This window comes from Scophthalmus maximus, chromosome 13 (assembly GCF_022379125.1).
Source record: "Scophthalmus maximus strain ysfricsl-2021 chromosome 13, ASM2237912v1, whole genome shotgun sequence".
Lineage (NCBI taxonomy): Eukaryota > Metazoa > Chordata > Actinopteri > Pleuronectiformes > Scophthalmidae > Scophthalmus > Scophthalmus maximus.
In genome coordinates, this window is record NC_061527.1 from 24,443,820 (window position 1) to 24,464,729 (window position 20,910).

At 43.8% G+C, this 20,910-nt stretch overlaps 1 protein-coding gene across 7 annotated transcripts in view; it reads left to right on the top strand.

Annotated features, from left to right (window-relative positions):
* Positions 1–2,884: 2,884 nt before the first annotated feature.
* The window catches only part of nfic (nuclear factor I/C), a 55,636-nt gene continuing 37,610 nt past the window's right edge, over positions 2,885–20,910 (top strand). Inside the window, exon 1 of one of the 7 annotated variants that reach the window (XM_035646745.2) lies at positions 2,885–3,060. In XM_035646745.2, coding sequence (XP_035502638.1) covers positions 3,058–3,060 — 3 coding nt within the window. In that variant the 5' untranslated portion in view covers positions 2,885–3,057. Of the gene's footprint in view, positions 3,061–5,927; positions 6,423–20,910 lie in introns of those variants that run through there. The other 6 variants (XM_035646749.2, XM_047336625.1, XM_035646743.2 and 3 more) reach the window with 6 other exon arrangements.

Here is a 20,910-nt window from a genome sequence, read left to right on the forward strand (position 1 = left end):
AGCCTTAGCATGTGCCATTGAGTAATCGTTGAGTCTGACATATGTGTTCCTATGATACATCCATGGCAAAAAAGGGATAGATCTAGCTTCCTAATAATACACAGATTGCAACATTGTCTTAAAGCAACAAGCCCAAAATAACAAGTGAGACTGCTTTAAGTGTCATTGTTATTACTGAAAGATACTAGTTGCTATCATACTTTTTGTTTCAGATCACAAGTGAGCAAGGTCCTGCTTTACTGTACAGTCAACCTGGATTCACTCTGTAATATGAAAAAGCAATTTTTGAATTGATCAATAGCTCCCCTCACCATTGTTTACTATTCTATTTTGCCAGAAAGGGTTAGGAAGGTTCTTCTTTCAAATTATTTTGATTGTCAGATAAATCCAGTGGATCCCAAAACAGCAGTAAGTTTCCTCTAATACTTTACAATTTATTATTAAATATATTATGACCATAGCTTGACCAAATGGTTTGTTCCAATAGTATTGTGCACTGTATTAATAATAATAATAATAATAATAATAATAATAGGTAAAAAGGTCAAAGTAAATGTTATTTGTTATTAAGTATAGCATCATTTTAAATACATTAAATGGTACCACAACAACTTTAACTCCACCATCAACACAGTTACCATTTATTAATAACAGTTTTCCTTACAAACTATAATTATTTGATCCAAATACAGCAATGAAAAAAATACTAACAGTGTCATTTATATCAAAGATCTTCTTAAACACAAAGTTATTCACTCTCATCTTATTCTCCGACTATCTGACTTTTCCCCTCTGCTCAAGTATTTGTCTCAGTAGCCACCCTGCAATTATTTTATTGATATATGTTCTAAGTATGAACTACTAGATAATTACACTGTAATTTGTGGGCTGTGTTCTACTGGAAATGTTTCCTCCACACAAAGAAAAAGAGACCGGGTTGGATTTCCACTGGAGAGTCTGTAGCCATGTTACTGATCAACAGTGGGGTCCAAAAGTCTGAGACCAACGTTGCCAGTGCTGTGTGCAGTATGATTTGACTTGTAAACACATTTGTGCTTCCTTATTCTTCTCCTCTTTAAAGGTGTGGTTTGTGGTTGTTTCTTTCTTCTGTGTGAGATCATATGATCCGATTGTTTACACTCCAAGTGTGATTTGAAGCATACTGAGGTACCACGAAGCAAGTTCCACATCTTCTCACTGAACCTGACATCGGTCGTCCTGAGTAAAACCTGTGCTACGATGTCTCAGTCGACTCTGGGTTCTCCAGCCGTGAGCATGCTCGTGTTAAAGAGGCGGAGTCGTTCACTACAAGCAAAATCGTCAGAATCATAATCAAAGATAAGAAACGCAGACACCTGCACATAAATATCAATAATGGAGACGGACAAAATAAATACAGAAAGAATAATTGCAGGAGTTATTGTTCTTTTGTCTGATGATGATGAAACTATTAAGAACATCTGATGCACTTAACCTGCTGCTAAAGTAGAGAGAAGAGTATGTCATTGTTCAAATGAAAACAACAGAGACTTAAGTTTTCATCATCTCATGTTGTGCTGAGCTGCAGTTTTAAAATGTCTTTATTATTTGGACTTCACTGTAAACTGTTTTGTCCCTGTCAGGATCCTATAGAATGAGGCCTGTGTTTTTTCCAGTGTTCTGATTGGTCAGTGGTCGGCCCGTTGACAGGTTTTAATCTGATCCGCTCATGATAACCTGCTCCAGAGCAGGTGTTGTAATCCTAAAAAGGCAGGATTAAAGTTACGTTAAATAACAGAAAAAATAATAGTTACATTTCTAACTGCAAATCGTGTTTCATAGTTTGTGTAATACATCTTTAAGAAACATTATCTTAATGTGGGATCACCCCACAGACAGAGAGGTTCACTGATTACATTTGAACACATCATAGATATAAATAAATTGAAGTTAATTATTGACCCTTGGAGCAGCACGTGAAAGAAACCATCTCAACTCCAGGTTCACTTGGCAGCTTTTTGTGAGATTTCAATCTCACCTCACTGTCTTCGTCAGCAGACGGGACTGTAAAATGATGATCATGAAATGCTGAGGGGTTTACTTGATCTAATGATGAAGGCCGTGGGATGTGGCACGTTTGAGTTTGTGACTAATGCATTGGTTAAGTGAATGTTCACTCCCAACCCAGCTGTCCCAGGATGGGCAGAAGGATGCTTACTTCTCCTTTCTCAGGGGCATCACCACTTCATAGCTATGGGAAGAAAGTGGTGAACCACAGCATACAGTACCTCTCGCCTCGGTTCCTAATGTTGCTTTAATATTCTGCGTAACCCTCCCACATATAAAGCCTTTTGGGCCTTTTTTTGTTTTTATGTGTGCGATTCTACATGGATTTGGTTTTTCCTTGCCTGTGTGGATTGAGGTCCTACATTGCAGAGCAAGGGAGGAGGTGGTCCCTTCAGAGTTTATTTAGGCTATAGTGACTATATGTCCAGGACGAGCAATTCTTTAACAAACTTATTTCTAAGAGAAAAATAAAACAGCAGTGAAGGCCAAAGCACTTGGCAGTAAGCGGATTTAGGTCAGGGTTGAACGCATGGTTCACCCCCCACCTCAACAAAGTGTACTTCACAGGTAGACTGGGAGGGGCCCATCCGTGGATTATTTTATATATAATCCACGGGTGCACAGCATAGGTATTAAAAGTTATAGCGAAGGGAGAGGGGGAGATGGAAGTCTGAGGGCAGAGCGAGAAAGGGAAGAAGTGTAGAAGATAAATGAAAGGATAGAAGAAGAAGGAAAGGGGGAACAGCTAGAGAGAAAGCTGAGAGGGAGAGGGAGTGTATAGCTCTGTTCTCTTCTGTTCTGTTCTGCCGCAGCCTCCCGCGGGGGGCGGGAGAGGGGGGGCGGGGGTGTTACTGCCGTGGAGCCCGAAGCTTGACGCGGGACGTTCCCGGTCTCGAGCACCGAGGATCGACTCGGGCTGGCACGCGCCCCGTGGCAGAAATGAGCAGCCCACGGAATGACACGGACCGGCGGCGCGCCCTGGGCCGGCGTTGAGAGCGGCTCCGCTTCGACATGGTAGGACAAACCCCCTTCCCCGTCCGTGTGCCGCTCCGTGTTGTCGGGACGGAAAAGACGCAATGCGAGGAGTTGGAGGAGTACATGCTACGCAGCTGAGAGGGCGCAGTGCCGCTGCGTCCCCATGTCCTCTCCCTCCGCCGACCAGTGAGTGGACGCCTCCCGATCCACAGATCGTCCCACTCGAACATCGTTCAGAAATCTGGCAGATTTTAATTTCACCCTGCTCGCCTGCACCGACACGCGCCGGTCACAAAGCGTCCGGTCCGCGCTTCGGTTCGGCCCGCGCCATAACACGCACAAGCCCGCGGGACACACGGAGACACGTGAACTTTCACGATCGGCTCGAGCGTCTACAGCGGCAGGCTCGGCGCGGGGCCGGGGCGCGGGGCAGGGGCAGGGGCCGGGGCCGGGGCCGGGGCGCGGGGCGCGGGGAGGACCACTCCACTGGACATTTCGTTGACATGGAGGACTTTCGGGAAATGATGTGTGCGCCGAATTCTCCTGAAGGCCATTTAACGGGAGAGGGTGTCGTGTCGCGACGCAGGCGACGAGCGTGTCTTCGAAAACAAGCCTCGACACTTAAACGGAGTCCGTGCGGACGCGGTTTGGAGCGGGACGTCGAACAGGCTCCAGTGGTTCCGACCCCTAGTGGCGCGAGAGTCAGCGGACAGCACGCATTGGCGCGCGCGCGGGCGCGTGTGTTAGCGCCTAAAGCAGCCGGTGAAAGTTGGGGGGTTCAGTAGAAGAGCCCGTTGCCCCGCTCCGTCCGTCAGGCGGGAGGCGGTCGCCCCACTTGAAGTTCAGCTCTCAGCCTCCTTCTCCCGGTTTTTTTTCGGTGCGTGCATGCGTGTGTTCTGTTAGTCAGCAGAAAATGGCCGCAGTCAGAGCCCGCGGGCCGAGCGAGAAGGCCAGGCCGACGGAGGGCCTTCCTGTCCCGGCATGCAGCTGGGGCAGAGGAGGCAGAACCTCCCGCAGCCGCAGTCTGAGCGGAACATTTGAGCTCATGTTGGGACCCCCCCCATCAGCTGCACATAGGTGACACACATTACATGAGAACAAACTGATCTCACTGCGATGTGATGTGGGTCAGTCCTCCCTCACAGAGATGCTCTTCGTGTGTGGACGTGACAGTATGTATTTTATGTCCCTATGCTGCTGCAGCTGAGGGATCATACATAGAGACAAACACATGAATAAACATTCAATGAAGAGTGATGATTAATAGTCTGAACAAAATATGGCCAAATCTTTAAAGATAATATCATTTTGTAAAACTGCACAGGTCAATAAGTCATGAGCAAATCAAAAGCCCATGTATTGTGTAGCGCACGGGTCAAATGATATCCAGCTGTCAGTGACCAGGCTGTGGATTCAGCAACAAGCCCCACACAGTCCAAAGAAGATCAGAAATCTGCACGTCAGCAGCCTGAGCGTTAAATCTGTTAACATGGATCGGTAATAGTAAATCACAACATTCATTTATCTGAGCAAAATATGGTTTATGCTACACAATGAGTTCAGCATGCAAATGCTCAACTACGTTGCCTTTGTTAATTGGTTTGCACATTGTTATATTTCTGACTCAGTATAAAATTAGTTCAGGTATACATTACAATATTGGTGATATGGAATTATTTGTGTTTAATCTACAGCCTCAGCACTTTGCTGTTTGCTGTCAGATAGTAACTTACAATGCTGTAATGGCACTTGACGTGTATGAAGACAGAGAAGTGGAATGTGATCTAAAGTAAAAACAAAATATCTGAGATGGAGGGAGGAGTCAAACATGTAACTCCAGTAAAAGTTGCACTGTGTATTATGTGCTGTACGTATTGTGTATACAGTGTAATGTTTGTCCTGTATGTGTGTAGTGTACAGTATTTACTTTATGTACCTGTACTGTTTGTACTGTACATATTGTATGTACTGTGAGTTGAAGGTGGACCTTGAAGGTCAGCACAGTGTTGTGGTGTGTGTGTGTGTGTGTGTGTGTGTGTGTGTGTGTGTGTGTGACAGTCCTGTGCTTCAGTGGCTGGTGGAATTTTTTTCAGGTGGGGCTGAGCCACATATAACCAATTCCAGCTGTGTGATTTAAAGCATCAAAAACACAATCAATGGTATTTTATTCCAACTTGAATTAAAGAAGTATAATATAAAACATGTAATATAATTAAATATATTATAAAATATGATATAATACACAATATAATGTAATATAATATACGATATAATGTGATCTGATATAAAATAATAATAGAAAACATGAATTTATTTAGATGCTCCTATGTGGACCTTGTTGTGTAGGGAAACCAACACACTCACGCTCTCACCTTACTCAAAGGCACAACCTAGTGTCCAAACATGAACACTGCAGTCTAACGTAGCAGCGGCAGCTCTGAGCTCGCTCGGGGGCGATAAAATAACCACCCTTCTCTCATTAGGGTTTTCAGGATGCTGATTGGTTACGTTTTATGTAAAACCTTCTCATCTTGAATCAGTAATCAGCGAAACTGCTACTGCTGCTCTTGGAAATTAAAAAAATGAACGGAAGAGGTTTCCGGACTAGTGCGCATTTGAGTATTAGTGTGGCTACGCCGGTCTACAGAGAAATGGCCCCAGGGCCAAACTTCAGACGTACAGACATGCAGAGGATTTTTCTATCATATTTTACACATATTACTGGATGCATTCCACACGTCAAACACACAAGGTTTGACGGTTCATATGATTTACCACTCTTATTATTAATCCATTTTTTTGGGGAGGCGCACCAGCGGCCTCTGGCGGCCGACCGCCACCGCTGCGCTTCCTGTGGGCTGGTCCTCAGCTGACCTGTGGAGTGTTGCGAGGCCGCGGTGCAGAGGCACAGAGCAGCAGCAGCTGCGGCTTTAAGCCGCCGTCTGGGATGGGCTCACTTCATAACGTCATTTCACTTTTCCCTTGTGTTGCTCGCCCCCTCACCACCGTCCCTCTCCGACGGAGACAGCCCCCCCCCCCCACACACACACACCCCGTGCTCCGCTGCACCTCCGGACACATTCTCCTCGACAATGATTATTCCCAACTTCCTCTCGGTTTTTCTACCCGCGGGGCATTTTTCCGGGGCCTCAACTTTTCTGGCGTGTCATCATTTCTGGAGTTAACGCGGCGGAGTCATCCGAGGCGACGCTGCGCGCTCCCCATCTGGGTCGTTCGGCACGAGACACCAGGAAATGCAGCGTTCGCGCTCGCCCGGAGGTTTCCGCGTCGGAAGTTGACGAGCGCGGGGAAACGAAGATGTGCCGCTCCGGCGCCCTGGTGTGACTGTGCTCCTGCTCGTCACGATCACAATGATGTTTTCTCCCCTGTCCCTGTCTCAGGTAAAAGTGCTCCGTACTTCCGTGTGATCCGCGCAGCCCGCGGGGTTAACGCTCATCCTCATCCTCCTCCTCATCATCCTCCTCATCCTCATTCTCGTCCTCGTCGGAGGCGCAGGGTTGACCACATATGTGTCACTGTGTAGAGGAGGAGGAGGAGGACAGGTAGAGTGGAGGGCTGAGTTATTTTCTCGATTATAAAACGTCATCAAATGGTGAAAAATGTCGATCGTGTTTCCCAAAAACTCCAAGACGATGTTTGGTTTTTGTCCACACACCAAAGATCTTCAGTTTACTGTCACAGAGGAGCAAAGGAACCAGAACATATTCACATTGAAGAAGCTGAAATCAGAGGATTTCTACTTGAACCGATGAATCGATTATCAAAATAGTTGGCGATTGATTTAGTAATCGATTACTAATCCATCAATCGATTAACTGTCGCAGCTCTAGGCTGAGTTACACTGACGTGTGTGTTAGCTGTAGTTATTTTTTTCCACGTCAGCATACAGTAAATCAGCTGCAATATATATATATATATATATATATATATATATATATATATATATATCTTTTATTACTCCTTATGGGCACAATTTGCTGCTCTTGTCACAATGTCATTGTTATTCTAATTGGGAAAAAAGTGGTCACTGTATGAAATGGTGTCTGGGAAGGATCTGGTCATGGATTCAATAATCTCATGCACCACGACGTGAGTCCTGATGCAGATGTCAGCCCACAGAGTGATGCAGACTAAAAGACAGTGGGGCAACTGTTTCAGAAGGTGAGCTGTGAGACCAGATGGAGTACAGTACAGCGCGAGGATCCATGATTGATCGTCACTGCCGTTATTCTAACATAAAGCTGCTCATACATGTATCTGACACCATTTATTCGTTTTTAAGGCAGACCATGACCATGCCAACGAAAGGCAGCACATTCAAAATATTCTGGCATCTGCAGAACTCCGTCTGAGAAATAGAACTTAAATCATACATATTGTAATTGAACACACTGCTAATGATATAGCTATTTCTGAACTCACAAATTGTTCTTAAATTAGTGCTACTATTTAAAAATGTATCTGGACTCTGCCAGCCCCTGTTAGTTCTACTGTTATTACCACTGATGCTGAGCTAGTGCTACGATCACTTGTACTCATACTACCAACTATCTGTACTCTTTGAGTATTAAACAGTATTTGCCCCAACGTTCATTACCAGAGCTGTTGCCACAGCGAAAGGCATGTTCAGATATTCTCCACACTTTGTGGGAATGTTACTTGGGAGGGAGGGTATCCCCTCGTTGATCGTGGGGGGACGGCGACGACGACTGAGGTCTGCCTGCCAGCTGAGAGCTGTCAGCTTGTCACATGAACATGCACAGTACAAGTGCTATTTATGAGTTTATGCTGAATTATGCCTGCAGAGGACTTTAAAAAACTTTATCGACTATTAGCCTAGTTGCTTAACCCTCCTTTGCTTTTCTTTAAAACTGCTCATATGATTCAATAGTAATTAACAACAATTAAGTACAATATCACCTAAAGTGGGCCCTGTGATATCATCTGATCCGACATGTCCCTGGCTTGACTGATCACTTGTCTGTACAGTTATTGCAGTTATTATAGTTATTGCATATCAGATATGGCGGCAGCCCAATGCAGAACTATTCCTCAACTGCCGCAGCTCCGTTTAAACAGTGCACTCACTCATCTGGCCCTCCCCAACCCTCTGTAGTATGAGGGGAGATCAAACTCTTTATTGCGCCGAGTTTTGCTGATGTGGGAAAAATAAAAAAATCTCTCCTGGCAGTATAATTACCAGAAAGACATTTTAATGAAGGACAGATTCGAGCATGAAGGGTATAAAGTAGCAACTAAGTGGGATACCTGCGCTGGCCTGAACCTGACCCCCTGCTGCCGCTGCACGCACAGTGCCATTTGTTTTCCATCAAACTCTAAAACTTCATTAAAACGGATACACTATTATATCTTGTTGTGTCGGAGTTTCCCAGTGTTGGAAGGCTTTTATTGTGAAGGAGCAGCCACAGGAAATGTTCCAGTAGAACAGACGGGAAGTTTTACTACAGGCTGAAGCTTTGATTGGCTCCAGACTACTGTGATATATCTCATGAGTCACAGAGAAAGACTGAAGCAGGAGCAGCAGTGTGTTGGTGCCGTACAGTAAGCGTCCACCGTCGGGCTGTGTTTCCAGTCAAGGTGTGTTTTCTCATGTGGAGAGAATGACTCCGCTGACTTGTGAGCTAGTTCTACTCTGTGCACACCAGGGGTGTGGCGATATCCAGATATTGAAAAAATGACTGATTGACATTGTGTTTTGAAGACTCTTGAATTTTGCACATATAATATTCTGTAAATTAATCCAGCGTTCTCAAATTATTTCCTTTCCTTTCCTTTGTGATGCAGCAACAATCTCCTTAACACTCCAAGTCCAACAAAGTTATTAGTCATTGTTATTATTTCTACTCTACTTGTTGAGCTTAACTCATTTCTAGTGCACAACAACTGAGAGTGAAAATACTGGTCACTCAGGTTGTATTTATATATGTATATATACCATATTGAGTTTTCTCTGGACATTTCCGTGCCTTAGTTGAGACGTCCGCTGGTAATTTTTTTTCCTCAACATTTTATGAAAACTATTATATTCAGGGCTTTAAATTAACTTTTTTGATCACCAGCCAACATGGGTTGTAGTTTTTTAAAGTTACCAGCCAATAACCGTTTTTCCACTAGCCTCATTTTTTCCAGAGCAAATAAACCAGATTACGAGAAGCCACTGAAAACATTTAAGCATCCATGTTTCTTTAAATAGTTTTTATTTTCATTGATGGCAGATATACATTAAAATGGTAAAAACATATATATAGTATTCATTTCTTGGTCAAAAAGAGCCGCTCACGACCCGACAGCCACTTTGAATTAAAAGTCCTGGTTTTCTTCTTTTCCCCTCCTCTTTCATCTTCATCGTCGCCTGTGTCTGCAGCCTTCCTCTTTCACTCCTCTGGTTTTTTAACTCCCGAAACATATCTCGTTTGGGTTTTTGCCTAACTAACGTTAACTTTACTACTTCATTTTCCGCTCCTTTGTTTTGTTTTGGGTGGGATACCACGCACGCTCGGCACGTAGCCGATGGTCGTATGACACCACACGCCATAGTGCTCATGGGAAATGTAGAATTAGTTCCACGAGCAGTGTTGCCAGATAAAGATTACGTTTTCCAAGACAAACACACACAAAACCGCCCAAATGTCTGAGTGGAAAACAGACCAAACTGGTAACATTGACGTCGCATCGTTTCTGCAGCCGATTCAAACAGACGCAGTCTGATTTGCTTCATTCATCACCAGACGAATGGCTAGGAACTGTACAATGTTAACCGGCAAAGTTAGTTTTTACCAGCCCCGGTTACATTCTATAATGCTGTATTATTTTAGACCTAATTCAATTTCTATGCTCTTGTTCTTGTGTTAATGGCACATGAACCCAATCAGCAAATTATTGTCTTTAAACACACTAGTCCCTGTTGTATATTCTCCTGGTTTTGATAATGTTCAAGATATGATATAGGGCATAACCCGTTGATTCACATCTCTGTATGATTCTAACATTATCAGGTTATCTCTGATTTTGAATTACCTGTGATTGCAGTACATTGTTTTGATGAGGGCGTGTGTGTTATTAGTATGAAACGTTTAGTGCTAAACCAAGAAAGAGGATGTCAGTATGGATGTTTTATAGCAGGAAGGTCTGGAGTCATTTACTTCAGCAAGAACAAAGTGCCAGACTAACGGTGTGTTCGCCTGCTAAATGTCAGACGCAGAACAACCACCTGCTTCGTTCACTGCTGCTGTTATAACGGAACCTCGAAACTATATGCTAAATGTAACAACATTACAGGTTGTTAAACCTACCGGCTCACTGACATTTTCTTGGAGAATAGGTAACTAGTGACTCATGTGTGACTCTCACATTGACGTGTGAGCAAACTCGCGGGGCTGGAAAAGTGTAACAACATCAGATGAGTGTCTGTCTGCTGTCTCCTCTCAGTAGCACGTGTTTAGCGCGGTGTTTTTTAAAGTTTCAGTTTGTAGGACTTAGTGGCATCAAGTGGTGGTGGTAATGGTGATGGTTCAGATGGTTCATCAAATCACCTGCCAAGTATCTTATTTAAACAGTGTCAAACAAAGCTTTACTGTTTCACTGTTATGGCAACCCGTTGTAATGTTGCAGCCTTTTGTTAAAATCATTGTAATTATTTCATCAGTCTACACTCAATACCCTATAATGACAAAGCAAAAACTGGATATTCTAAATTTTTGAAAATGTATAAAGGAGAAAACCTGCAATATGATATAGACCGAAGTATAGAGACCCTTTGCTGAGTACTTACTGTAGTTGAATTACCTGTGATTGCAGTGTTTACAGCCTTGAGTCTTCATGACAAGCTTTCCACTCCTCAGTTGAGGGATTTTCTTTCATTCTTCCCTGCAACCCCCTCAAGCTCTGTAAGGTTGGACGGGTGCCGCAGGGGGACAACCGTTTTCCTAATAATTCAGATTTTAATAGCATGCAAGCCATTCAGGTACCCAGACCTCTTTTTTACTGGTCACACTGGACGTACATCATTAAAGTGTCGGTAGAAGTTTAAAATTTCAAGCTCATTGTCATATACTTGATATGATTGCAAACATCATTACCAATGATGAAATTCTATGTCTCAGCCTGCTCAATTTGACATGTTAAGTAAAAATGGGCAGTCTAAGTTCATTAGAAACAAACTGTATTTTGATAGTAATTTTAAAAACCGAGATATCGTGTAGCATTAATAATATATAAGTATTTACCCAAAGACAAATTTTATTTAATAGAAAAACAATAAGGGAAATAACAATAAGGGAAATAATAATGGCGATAGAAATGGATGTACCCTTTGTAAACAATAGTTTTTCCTGTTTTGCTGAGTACTCATATAATGATGTCGAAATAACGACTGTACTCAAAGTAATAAAGTAGTAACTACTGAGTATTGATGTAATAATGTAGGAACTACCAAGTGTTCGTACAGTATAATAATGTAGTGAATACTGAGTACTCATGGGTCAGGGCCAGCATGTTGATGGAGGTCGTGGCTGGTGTGATCACATATCAAGATGGGCTCTAATTAGTACAACGAAACTTTAAAAAAAAGAAATTCTCTGAAATTTTAAAATAAACTAGTGTTGGTATAAATAATTCTTGGGCAAACATCATAATGCTGTGTTTTATAACAATAATTAGTAGGGATGGGACGATACTGTTATCTCACGATTCGGTTCGATATGCGATATGAGGTTTGCCATTCGATATCACCAAGATTCGATAATAACAGTTCAGTGACAAACTATAAATATTCAGAACTGATATTTAATTTTCAGCCATTGAAAATACTAAATTAATTCTCTTTGGAATAAGGTTCTCTAATAGACAACCAGGAGATCAAAGTAACCGTAATTCTCATGAAGATGATAAAAACAACAAAAGTGTCATAAATACAACAAATAAATGAATAAATACTGTAAAACTTACATTTCAAGTAAGATATACATAAAATCAATAAAATAATAGCAGTCTATATTTGGGTTGATCAGGTGGATGGAAACCAGTAACTCTTATCCACAAAGATAAAATAGTCTTGACAAACATAAGCTTGCAGAGACGTCTGCTAGAACACAGCTCTGGTTAGAATTCACAGAGTCCATCTGTCAAACAGCCTGAATTCTGCTGGAATTCTGGTGAGAAAAATCCAATGATCCACATTTTCAGGGGACTTTGGGAGGTAACAATTTCACCTGCAGTTGAAAAGGTGCGTCCGCTGGGCACAGATATTGCAGGGTTTGAAAGGAAGACTTTGGCCATAGATGCAAGCCAAGAAAGGTGTGTTCATTGTCCTTCCACCACTCCAGCGGACTGCCGCTAAGTGGGAATGGATGGCATACCCCTGTATGAGTCCATTTGTTTGGTCACCCCTTTGTTGGTATTTTTCACCGGAGTTTCCAAAGAGGTCTTCTTCTTTGGAGGAGCCTGGCTGTTCAGGTTCAGCACCTTCTTTGGTGCCAGACTCTGGCCCTGATACAGACTCTGCTCCTTCTTCACTAGATTATTCCTCCTTTGTGACACTGGTCTAAAAATAAATAAAAGAACAAAAAATGTACTTTCACTCAATTGCTCTCTCACAGTTGTGCTCATGAATTTACATACTCTGGCAGAATTTGTGAAATATTGGCCATCTTTTTGGGATGGGATCATGTAATGATTTTCCTTATTGCTGGTTTTGTTTTAATGAAATTCAATTTAATTTGTATAATGCCAAATCACAACATACATTACGTCAAGCTACTGAAATGGTTGTGTTAATCTGTAATGCATTATAGTTTAATTTAAATCCCATCAAAAATACAAGAAGAAATGTGTTTTGCCCAGTGCATGCACATAAAGTGTGCGAGTGTGAGCTTACAATACAAACTGATTCATCTGGTGAAGAAGATCTTTGGTTTTCTTCCATATGAGGCCATAGACGGTCTCTCAGAGCCACGTCTGTATACATCTCGCCAGAGTACCGACCAGAGATGTCTTTAAGGGTGGTGCTCTTCAAACTCGCCACGACAGGGGAATCCCCCTCATGGGATGACATGCTCTTCTCAATCATGCACACGAGCAGCACAATCAATGCCAGTTGATTGTGGGCTTCTTATCGTCATAAACAACTGTTGTAGTGGTCTTCGGTGGTTTCAGCATCTTGAATATGTCCTCAGCATCTGATATGTCACCGACATCCAACGCATCAATGTCTCTGGCATTTCTTCGTACTTCACTCCTCATCAGGACTGCTGTTGTTCCAGTTCGAGCATATCGTACCGCAAAATCCTCATGTCTTTAATCTGCTCTTTATGGTACCGTTGAAGATGAACAGTCACGTTGGAGGTGTTACCTGCTGTGTTGGGTTTTATCGCCTTGCACAACTTTCATATTGTCTTTGTCTTTTCAACAATTTGCTCGTTGTTCTCATACTTCACTGGAAAGCCAAAGTATTGCCACACGTGTGACTTGAGCGTAGCTGGAGCATTTTCTATCTCTGTTATATCTGACGTTGGATTACTGCTCGCAGTCATCCTCCAGTTGTAGCGTGGTGGAACACAGTCCAGGGACTTCCGGTTGCAGGCCCTGTTGCATATAATGGTGTTTCGCCCTCTGTCGTCTAAAGTGGGTAAATGCGACAGATATGTTGGCGGTTGTCATCCCAGATCATGTTGTTTTTTGTGTTTAAATAGCAGGAAATTATTTCATGATATCCTTTTCTGGCTGACGAAAGGGATCGTACTATTTTTGGATCGCGATATTTGGAATTTCAATTTATTTTCCCATCCCTAATAATTAGCATAATAATTAATTCGGAATGTTTTTTACTAATTTATATGACAAATTAGTTAAATGTTTCTGCATTTAAACATTATAAATGGATAGAGAATTGCCTTATGTTGAAACTCCTCCTGACGCCCAATGAGGCCAGAAACCATTGGCCATGTGAGGCACCAGTAGGAGTCTGAATGAGTAGTTCCACCCAACCGATGAGCTTATGAAACAGTCACCGATTGGATAGGTTTTACTGACAACCTGGTCAGGATAAAGGACCTCCATTGTCATGGTTACAGTAGTACCCCACCCCCATCAGTGTTAGCAGGTGACACAGCGAGTGGAAAAAGCAGATCACTGGCTGTTTTCCAGTTTTCCCAGTTTGTTGCGTTAGAATTAGGAAGCCTGTCGAGCATTGGAGAAAAAACAACAGTGTACATATATGGAAGTATTTATCTGCAGTGGCTTACTCAGTTATTGGTAACGTAAACCTTGAGAAGCACTCACCTACACACATGTCGTGTAGCCCAGCTACAACTTATGTACCCATGCTGTTACTATCAAAGAGCCTTAGTCACCATCCAGACCCCACAATATAGCGGTCTTCCACTCATTCTGTCCAGGAGAAGAGTCTGTCCGGCAATGACAACTGTGAGCTGCAAAGCCTGGCAATGAGCCAAAATTTCTGTTGCTTATTATGTTAACTGTCCTTTCAAGCTGGACCACTATCCACTTCACCATCGATGCAGTTAACCCTTTGGCAACCTGTCTGTCTGACTGTTAAATGAAATTAGTTTCAGGGTCGTTAGATTCTGGCTGCAGCAAGGGTCTTGTGTTTTGGCATTCTCTGTACTATTATACATCACTTTTGACAGACCTGGTTCTGACCTGGCTCAACATCAGGTTAATTGCTACAACAAAATGAGAATAGAATGGAATGGACAAATGTTTTGTTTCTCGTACTTTACTCACTGAACAGCACTATTTTGAACAAATATAAAGTACATGATGTTGTGTTGAGTGATGGGACTAACATAAAGCCTGTCAAATGAATAAAATAACACAACTCAATATGTACAGACAGACTGTTGGACTCTACTGTTGTAAACAGACACAGAGAGAGACACGGATCTCTCCTCAGGATTGGCACTCGCGAAAATTCATCACAGTCTTTCTTCAATACTGTTAGCAGCACAGACAACGTTGGAGTTGATACTGGGTTTCTGTTCCACTCCATAGATAAAACGGAGACCAATCTCTTCTCGAAAAAAGAATTAAAATATTAATAATAACAATAATGAACTGATAACCGATATTTGTCTGCAGTAAAAAAAGTCTTAACACAAAACTTGGTTGAAATGCCTTAAAGCATGTGTTTAATTAACACAACCGTTCAGCTGACAAAGTGCAGGGAGCTACTGTATCAGCAGCAATATCCTGAAGTTGAACAAACAAACATGGACGGGACATTGATAAAGTCCAGAGAGTTGTGACTGCAGCTGCATCAGAGCCAAATTAGTGCATTTTATAATGAAATGATCTTATCGGCAAATCGGCTTAAAAATGACTGATACCGATAATCATAAAAATGTTGAATATCGCCAGTGATAATCGGTCGACCCCTAGTCCTGATGGTATGAACGGTCCCCCCAAGTTAAAATGACTATTCACAAAGAGATGTGAAATTTAATGTTGTAACACACACAGACGGAGTAAGGATGGGGACTTTATTCTCTGACGCACTTAATTCAAAAATGATGTCTTTTAATTCCAGTGCGCTGCCCAGTGTTGTGTGTGTGAGAGGGAAAGAGAGTGACGAGCGAGAGGAGACTGAGTGTGCTGTGAGATTGGCTAATGTGCAGTGCCGTTTACAGTCTCAATCTAATAAATGCCGCAGTGCCTTAAGTTTCTGCGTGCATCAGAGCGAGACGTCCCTTCCCGACTACAGTACGGTCTAGACCCGGCAGGAAAAGACCAACACTGGCTGCTCCAGAGAGCATGATGAGCCAACTCACCAAAGCTGAGCCTGCTCCGCCTCTCTGTCCAACAGCTGAGAGCCAGAATCACGCTCGCCTCCACCAGTGTTTACAGAGATTCTGACTATGAACCAACAAGTGAAGTGGAATCCCCCAGGTCGGATAATGTGCAGAGGAACATCTGTCTCCAACAGGAGCAGTACAGAGCAGTCAAACGTCACCATCAACAACACTAAAGACGCTGCATTCATTTTGATTTTATCTAGAAGAAAAATAATTCAATAATGTTCTATATGTTAACATACAACATTTACAAATGTTCTATATGTTATAAAAATAATTTTTACCCAGATAATTTACAACAGCACATTTTAGAGGTGCACGATATTGTGAAACCACGGTATTTTGGGCCGAGGTTAATGTACAGCCAAAATCTCATACCGGCCCATGCCTACAGTGAAAGCAGTATCTATCGAGTTTATGCTGAATCTTGAAAGAGCACTGCACAGCTCTACAATGATGCACTGGTGCAAAACACTAAGTTAAGAGATCTTTTATGTTGCGATAGTTTGGACTTTCAGACCAATTGCAGGAAATGGAGACGTCATTGAACAAGGGGTGGACGGTATAAACGGTGTAGAAAGTAGGGTTGTCACGACACCAACATTTCAAATTTCAATTCAATACTAGTGTAAAAGAACGATACTCGACACCACTTTCGATATCACGGTCTGCCCTGAACCTTGACAGCATATAGCTCTCACGAATGACAGATTCCCTCTGCTCACGTCAAGGGGAGTGGGTGGATTAGGACAAAAGAGAATTGGGCAGAGCATGATGGCAAAATAAAAAGAAAGGCTCCCAAACGTGACTCGAATCATTCGTTCCTCCTTAAGAAGACACCCATGTTGCATGCTGCGCCTGCATCTGGGAGAAGGTTCCTAACTAATTGCACGGGGTAATCTACTGTGGTAATCCACAGCCGTTTTAATGATAATTACAATTTGAAACAGTAGAACTAACCTTCTGGAATTTACCCGTGGTTTACCGTGAAACTGGTAACTGGTTCATCCCGGACATCGAGCAGAAAACGATATTCTGCAAATGATGTTGGACGACAGTGGTTGCGAGGGGCTGTAAGTACAGCTGCAAGTTACATTCTAACTATGTGGCAGGGTTTACTCCCCAATAGGGATTGACCTGGCTGACTTTCAGAGCTGATATTCAACATTTTTATGATTATCGGTATCTGCCATTTTTTAAGCTGATTTGCCGATAAGATAATTTAATTATAAAATGTGCTACTTTGGCTCTGATGCAGCCATAGTCACGACTCTCTGGACTTTATCAATGTCCCATCCATGTTTGTGTGTTCAACTTCACAATATTGCTGCTGATAGCTTCCTGCACTTTGTGTTTTCAGGTCATGTGGAAAGGTTCTGCGAATTAAACATGTGCTTTTAAGAATCCAGTAGCTCCGTACGTGTCGTGTTGTCTTTATTATTTTAAACTTTTTTCTCTTTATATAGCACTAGCTGTGTAGAACTTTACATATCCTACGGTTACAATGACTTTTTACGGACAACATAGCGGTGGACACCTTGTTTATTCAAGGGAGAAGCTGCTTTCACTCCAAACAATGGGACGAGCCGGCATTTTCCACCACATACCTGAGGAGGAGGCACCGTGGCTACAGAGCCGGAGCGAAGGTGAAGGCTAGGCTAGCAGCTAAGCGGTTGAAGTACAAGCCCTCGGTTCCGTCGATAGTGATGGGGAATGTGAACTGCCTGACCAACAAGACGGACAAGCTGGCTGCCCTTGTGAGGACGGATACGACGTTCAGGGAGTGCAGTTTACTTTTGCCACTCTGAAACCTGGCTAACCCAGAACACCCAGGACGCTAATGTGGATCTACCTTGATTCACTACAGTGACTGTACCAGGGGCATGTTACGGTGAAAGAGATCGTGTGCCACAGAGACATCGTGTTGCTGGCGTTAGGTCTCAGACCGTACTACATGCCTAGAGAGTTCTCCCACACCATTGTTGCTGGTGTTTACGTTCCTCCGCGTGCGCACGCAGACACCGCGTGTGACGTCATGCACTCCACCATCGCGAGACTACAAACACAACATCCAGACGCATTCATCGCCATCTCCGGAGATTTTAACCACGTCACACTGGACTCCACACTGCCAGACTTTCACCAGTTTGTAAACTGCCCCACAAGGAAGAACAGGACATTAGACCTCCTGTATGCCAACGTGAAGGAAGCTTACACTGCCACTCCTCTACCCCCACTGGGAAAGTCTGATCATAACCTGCTTCTGCTTACGCCACATTACAGACCACAGATCCAGAGACAGTCCACGACCACACGCTCCTTCAGGAAATGGTCTCCTGGGACAGCGGAGGCTCTGAGGGACTGCTTTGAATGTACTGACTGGAGTGTCTTCCAGGAAGCACATGGTGAGGACATCGAGGGGGCCACACACTGCATTACTGACTACCTGAACTTCTGCATGGATGTTGTGGTCCCCACTAGAACGGTACGCTGCTTCCTTAATAACAAGCCCTGGATCACAAGTAATGTCAAGGACATTCTGAACAGGAAAAAGAGGGCATTCAGGGATGGTGACAGAGAGGAGCTGAAGCGAGTACAGGGGGAACTCAAGGTCCATGTGAGAGAGGCAAAAGAGGAATACAGAAGGAAGGTAGAACAGAAGCTGCAGCACAACAACATGAGGGAGGTCTGGGATGGCATGGAAACCATCACAGGCTGCAAGAAGAAGGGCAACATCACAGGAGAGGGGGATGCTGGGAGAGCAAACCAGCTAAACCTGTTTTTTAACAGGTTTGATACTCCCACAAACAACGACGGCCCACTTCACACCCCTACCATGTCCATCACCTCCCCCAACGCTACCACCATGTCCATCACCATCTCAGACTGCAGACCACCCCCACCCTCCACACCCATGGACAGTTCACCCCCCTCCTCACCACCAACCCTCCTCCCTACCATCATCACCAAGGATCAGGTGAGCAGAGAGCTGAGGAGGCTTTGTCCAAGGAAAGCAGCGGGCCCGGACAGAGTGTGTCCAAGGATGCTTAAAGCCAGTTCTGCTGAACTGGGGGAGCCCCTCCAGCACGTCTTCAACCTAAGCCTGCAGCTGGGGAGGGTCCCAGTGCTCTGGAAGACTTCATGTCTCATCCCGGTTCCCAAGAAAAAACACCCCAGGGAGCCGGGTGACTTCAGATCAGTAGCACTGACATCACACATCATGAAGACCTTCGAACGGCTGCTGCTCCATGTCCTCAGACCCCAGGTCCACCACGCACAAGATTCACTGCAGTTTGGACCAGGACATGGTGGGCGTGGAGGATGCCATCCTCTACCTGCTCCATAGGTCCTACTCTCATCTGGAAAAGGAGAGCGGCGCTGTGAGAATCGCGTTCTTTGACTTCTCCAGCGCCTTCAACACAATCCGGCCGCTACTGCTGAGAGACAAGCTGACAGAGATGAGGGTGGACCCACTCCTGGTGACATGGATTACGGACTCCCTCACGGAGAGACCACAGTACGTCAGACTAAAGGGCTGCACGTCAGACACTGTGGTCAGCAGCACCGGATCACCGCAGGGGACCATGCTCTCTCCATTCCTCTTTACCTTGTATACATCTGACTTCCAGTATAACTCAGGGCTCTGCCACATGCAGAAATACTCGGATGACACTGCGATAGTTGGTTGTATCAAGGATGGACAGGAGGGGGAGTACAGGAGCCTGGTCGAGGACTTCGTGAGGTGGTGCAGGTCCAACCATCTGCAGCTGAACACCTCCAAGACCAAGGAGATGGTGGTGGACTTCAGAAGGAAGAAACCACATCTCCTACCCGTGTCCATCGAGGGGGTCGATGTGGAGGTGGTCAGGGCTGCAGATGGACGACAAGCTGGACTGGACAGCAAATATGGACGCTCTACACAGGAAAGGGCAGAGCCGTCTGTACTTCCTGAAAAGGCTGGGGTCCTTCAACATCTGCAAAAAAATTGTTGCAGATGTTTTACCAGTCTGTGGTGGCCAGCGTCCTCTTTTATGCCGTGGTCTGCTGGCGAGGAAGCAGCAAGAAGAGAGACGCTGGTCGACTGGACAGACTGCTGAGGAGAGCTGGCTCAGTGGTGGGCACAGAGCTGGACTCTCTGGGGACAGTGGCAGAAAAAAGGACCCTGGACAAACTGCTGTCCATACTGGACAACGCCAACCACCCACTGCACAACACCTTCACCAGGCAGAGGAGTGTGTTCAGTGGCCGACTGCTGTCCCAGTCCAGCTCCACCAACAGTTCCCCCGGCCATCAGATGGTACAACAGCTCCTAGTCAAGGCAGGGAGGACAATAGAAAAGGACAATTTATTTCAACCTTCATTTGCACATTTTCCCGTTTTGCACTCTAGTAATAAGCTAGTTTTTATAGTTAGTTTAATATTTAATTTAATTTTGTATTTTTATTTTATGTAGGATTGATGTTTGTTTAATGTATGTATGTTTGTAAATGCTGCTGGATGCCTGAATTTCCCTCGGGATAAATAAAGTATCTACTTAAGACTTTTGACACTTTTTTACTGCAGACAAATATCGGTTTCAAATATCGGTCATCGTTCTCTTAGATTAGTAATAATTGGTATCGGTATTAGGCCAGAAAAAGCCATATTGGTCGACCCCTACTCCCCAACATGTCATAATCAAAACTAAATGAAATTCTTTAATTTGAATTGGATGATGTGTCTCTCCACCACAGTGTGCAGGGCTTTGAATTAACTTTCTTGATCACCAGCCAAAATGGCTAGTAGAATTTTAAAGTTACAGCCAATCAGATTTTCCACTAGCCAAATTTTTTCAGGGGAAAATAAACCGGATTATGAGATGCCACTGACTAATTTAAGCATGCATGTTTCTTTAAATTGTTTTTATTTGCCTTGATGGCAGATATATATATTGCATTTGTTTCTTGGTCAAAAAGAGCTTAATGAAAAAAGAAAAACTGCTCTGTTGCCAATCACCATGTGTTCCTAAGGCCTTAACCATATCGTTGACCGAAGTGAC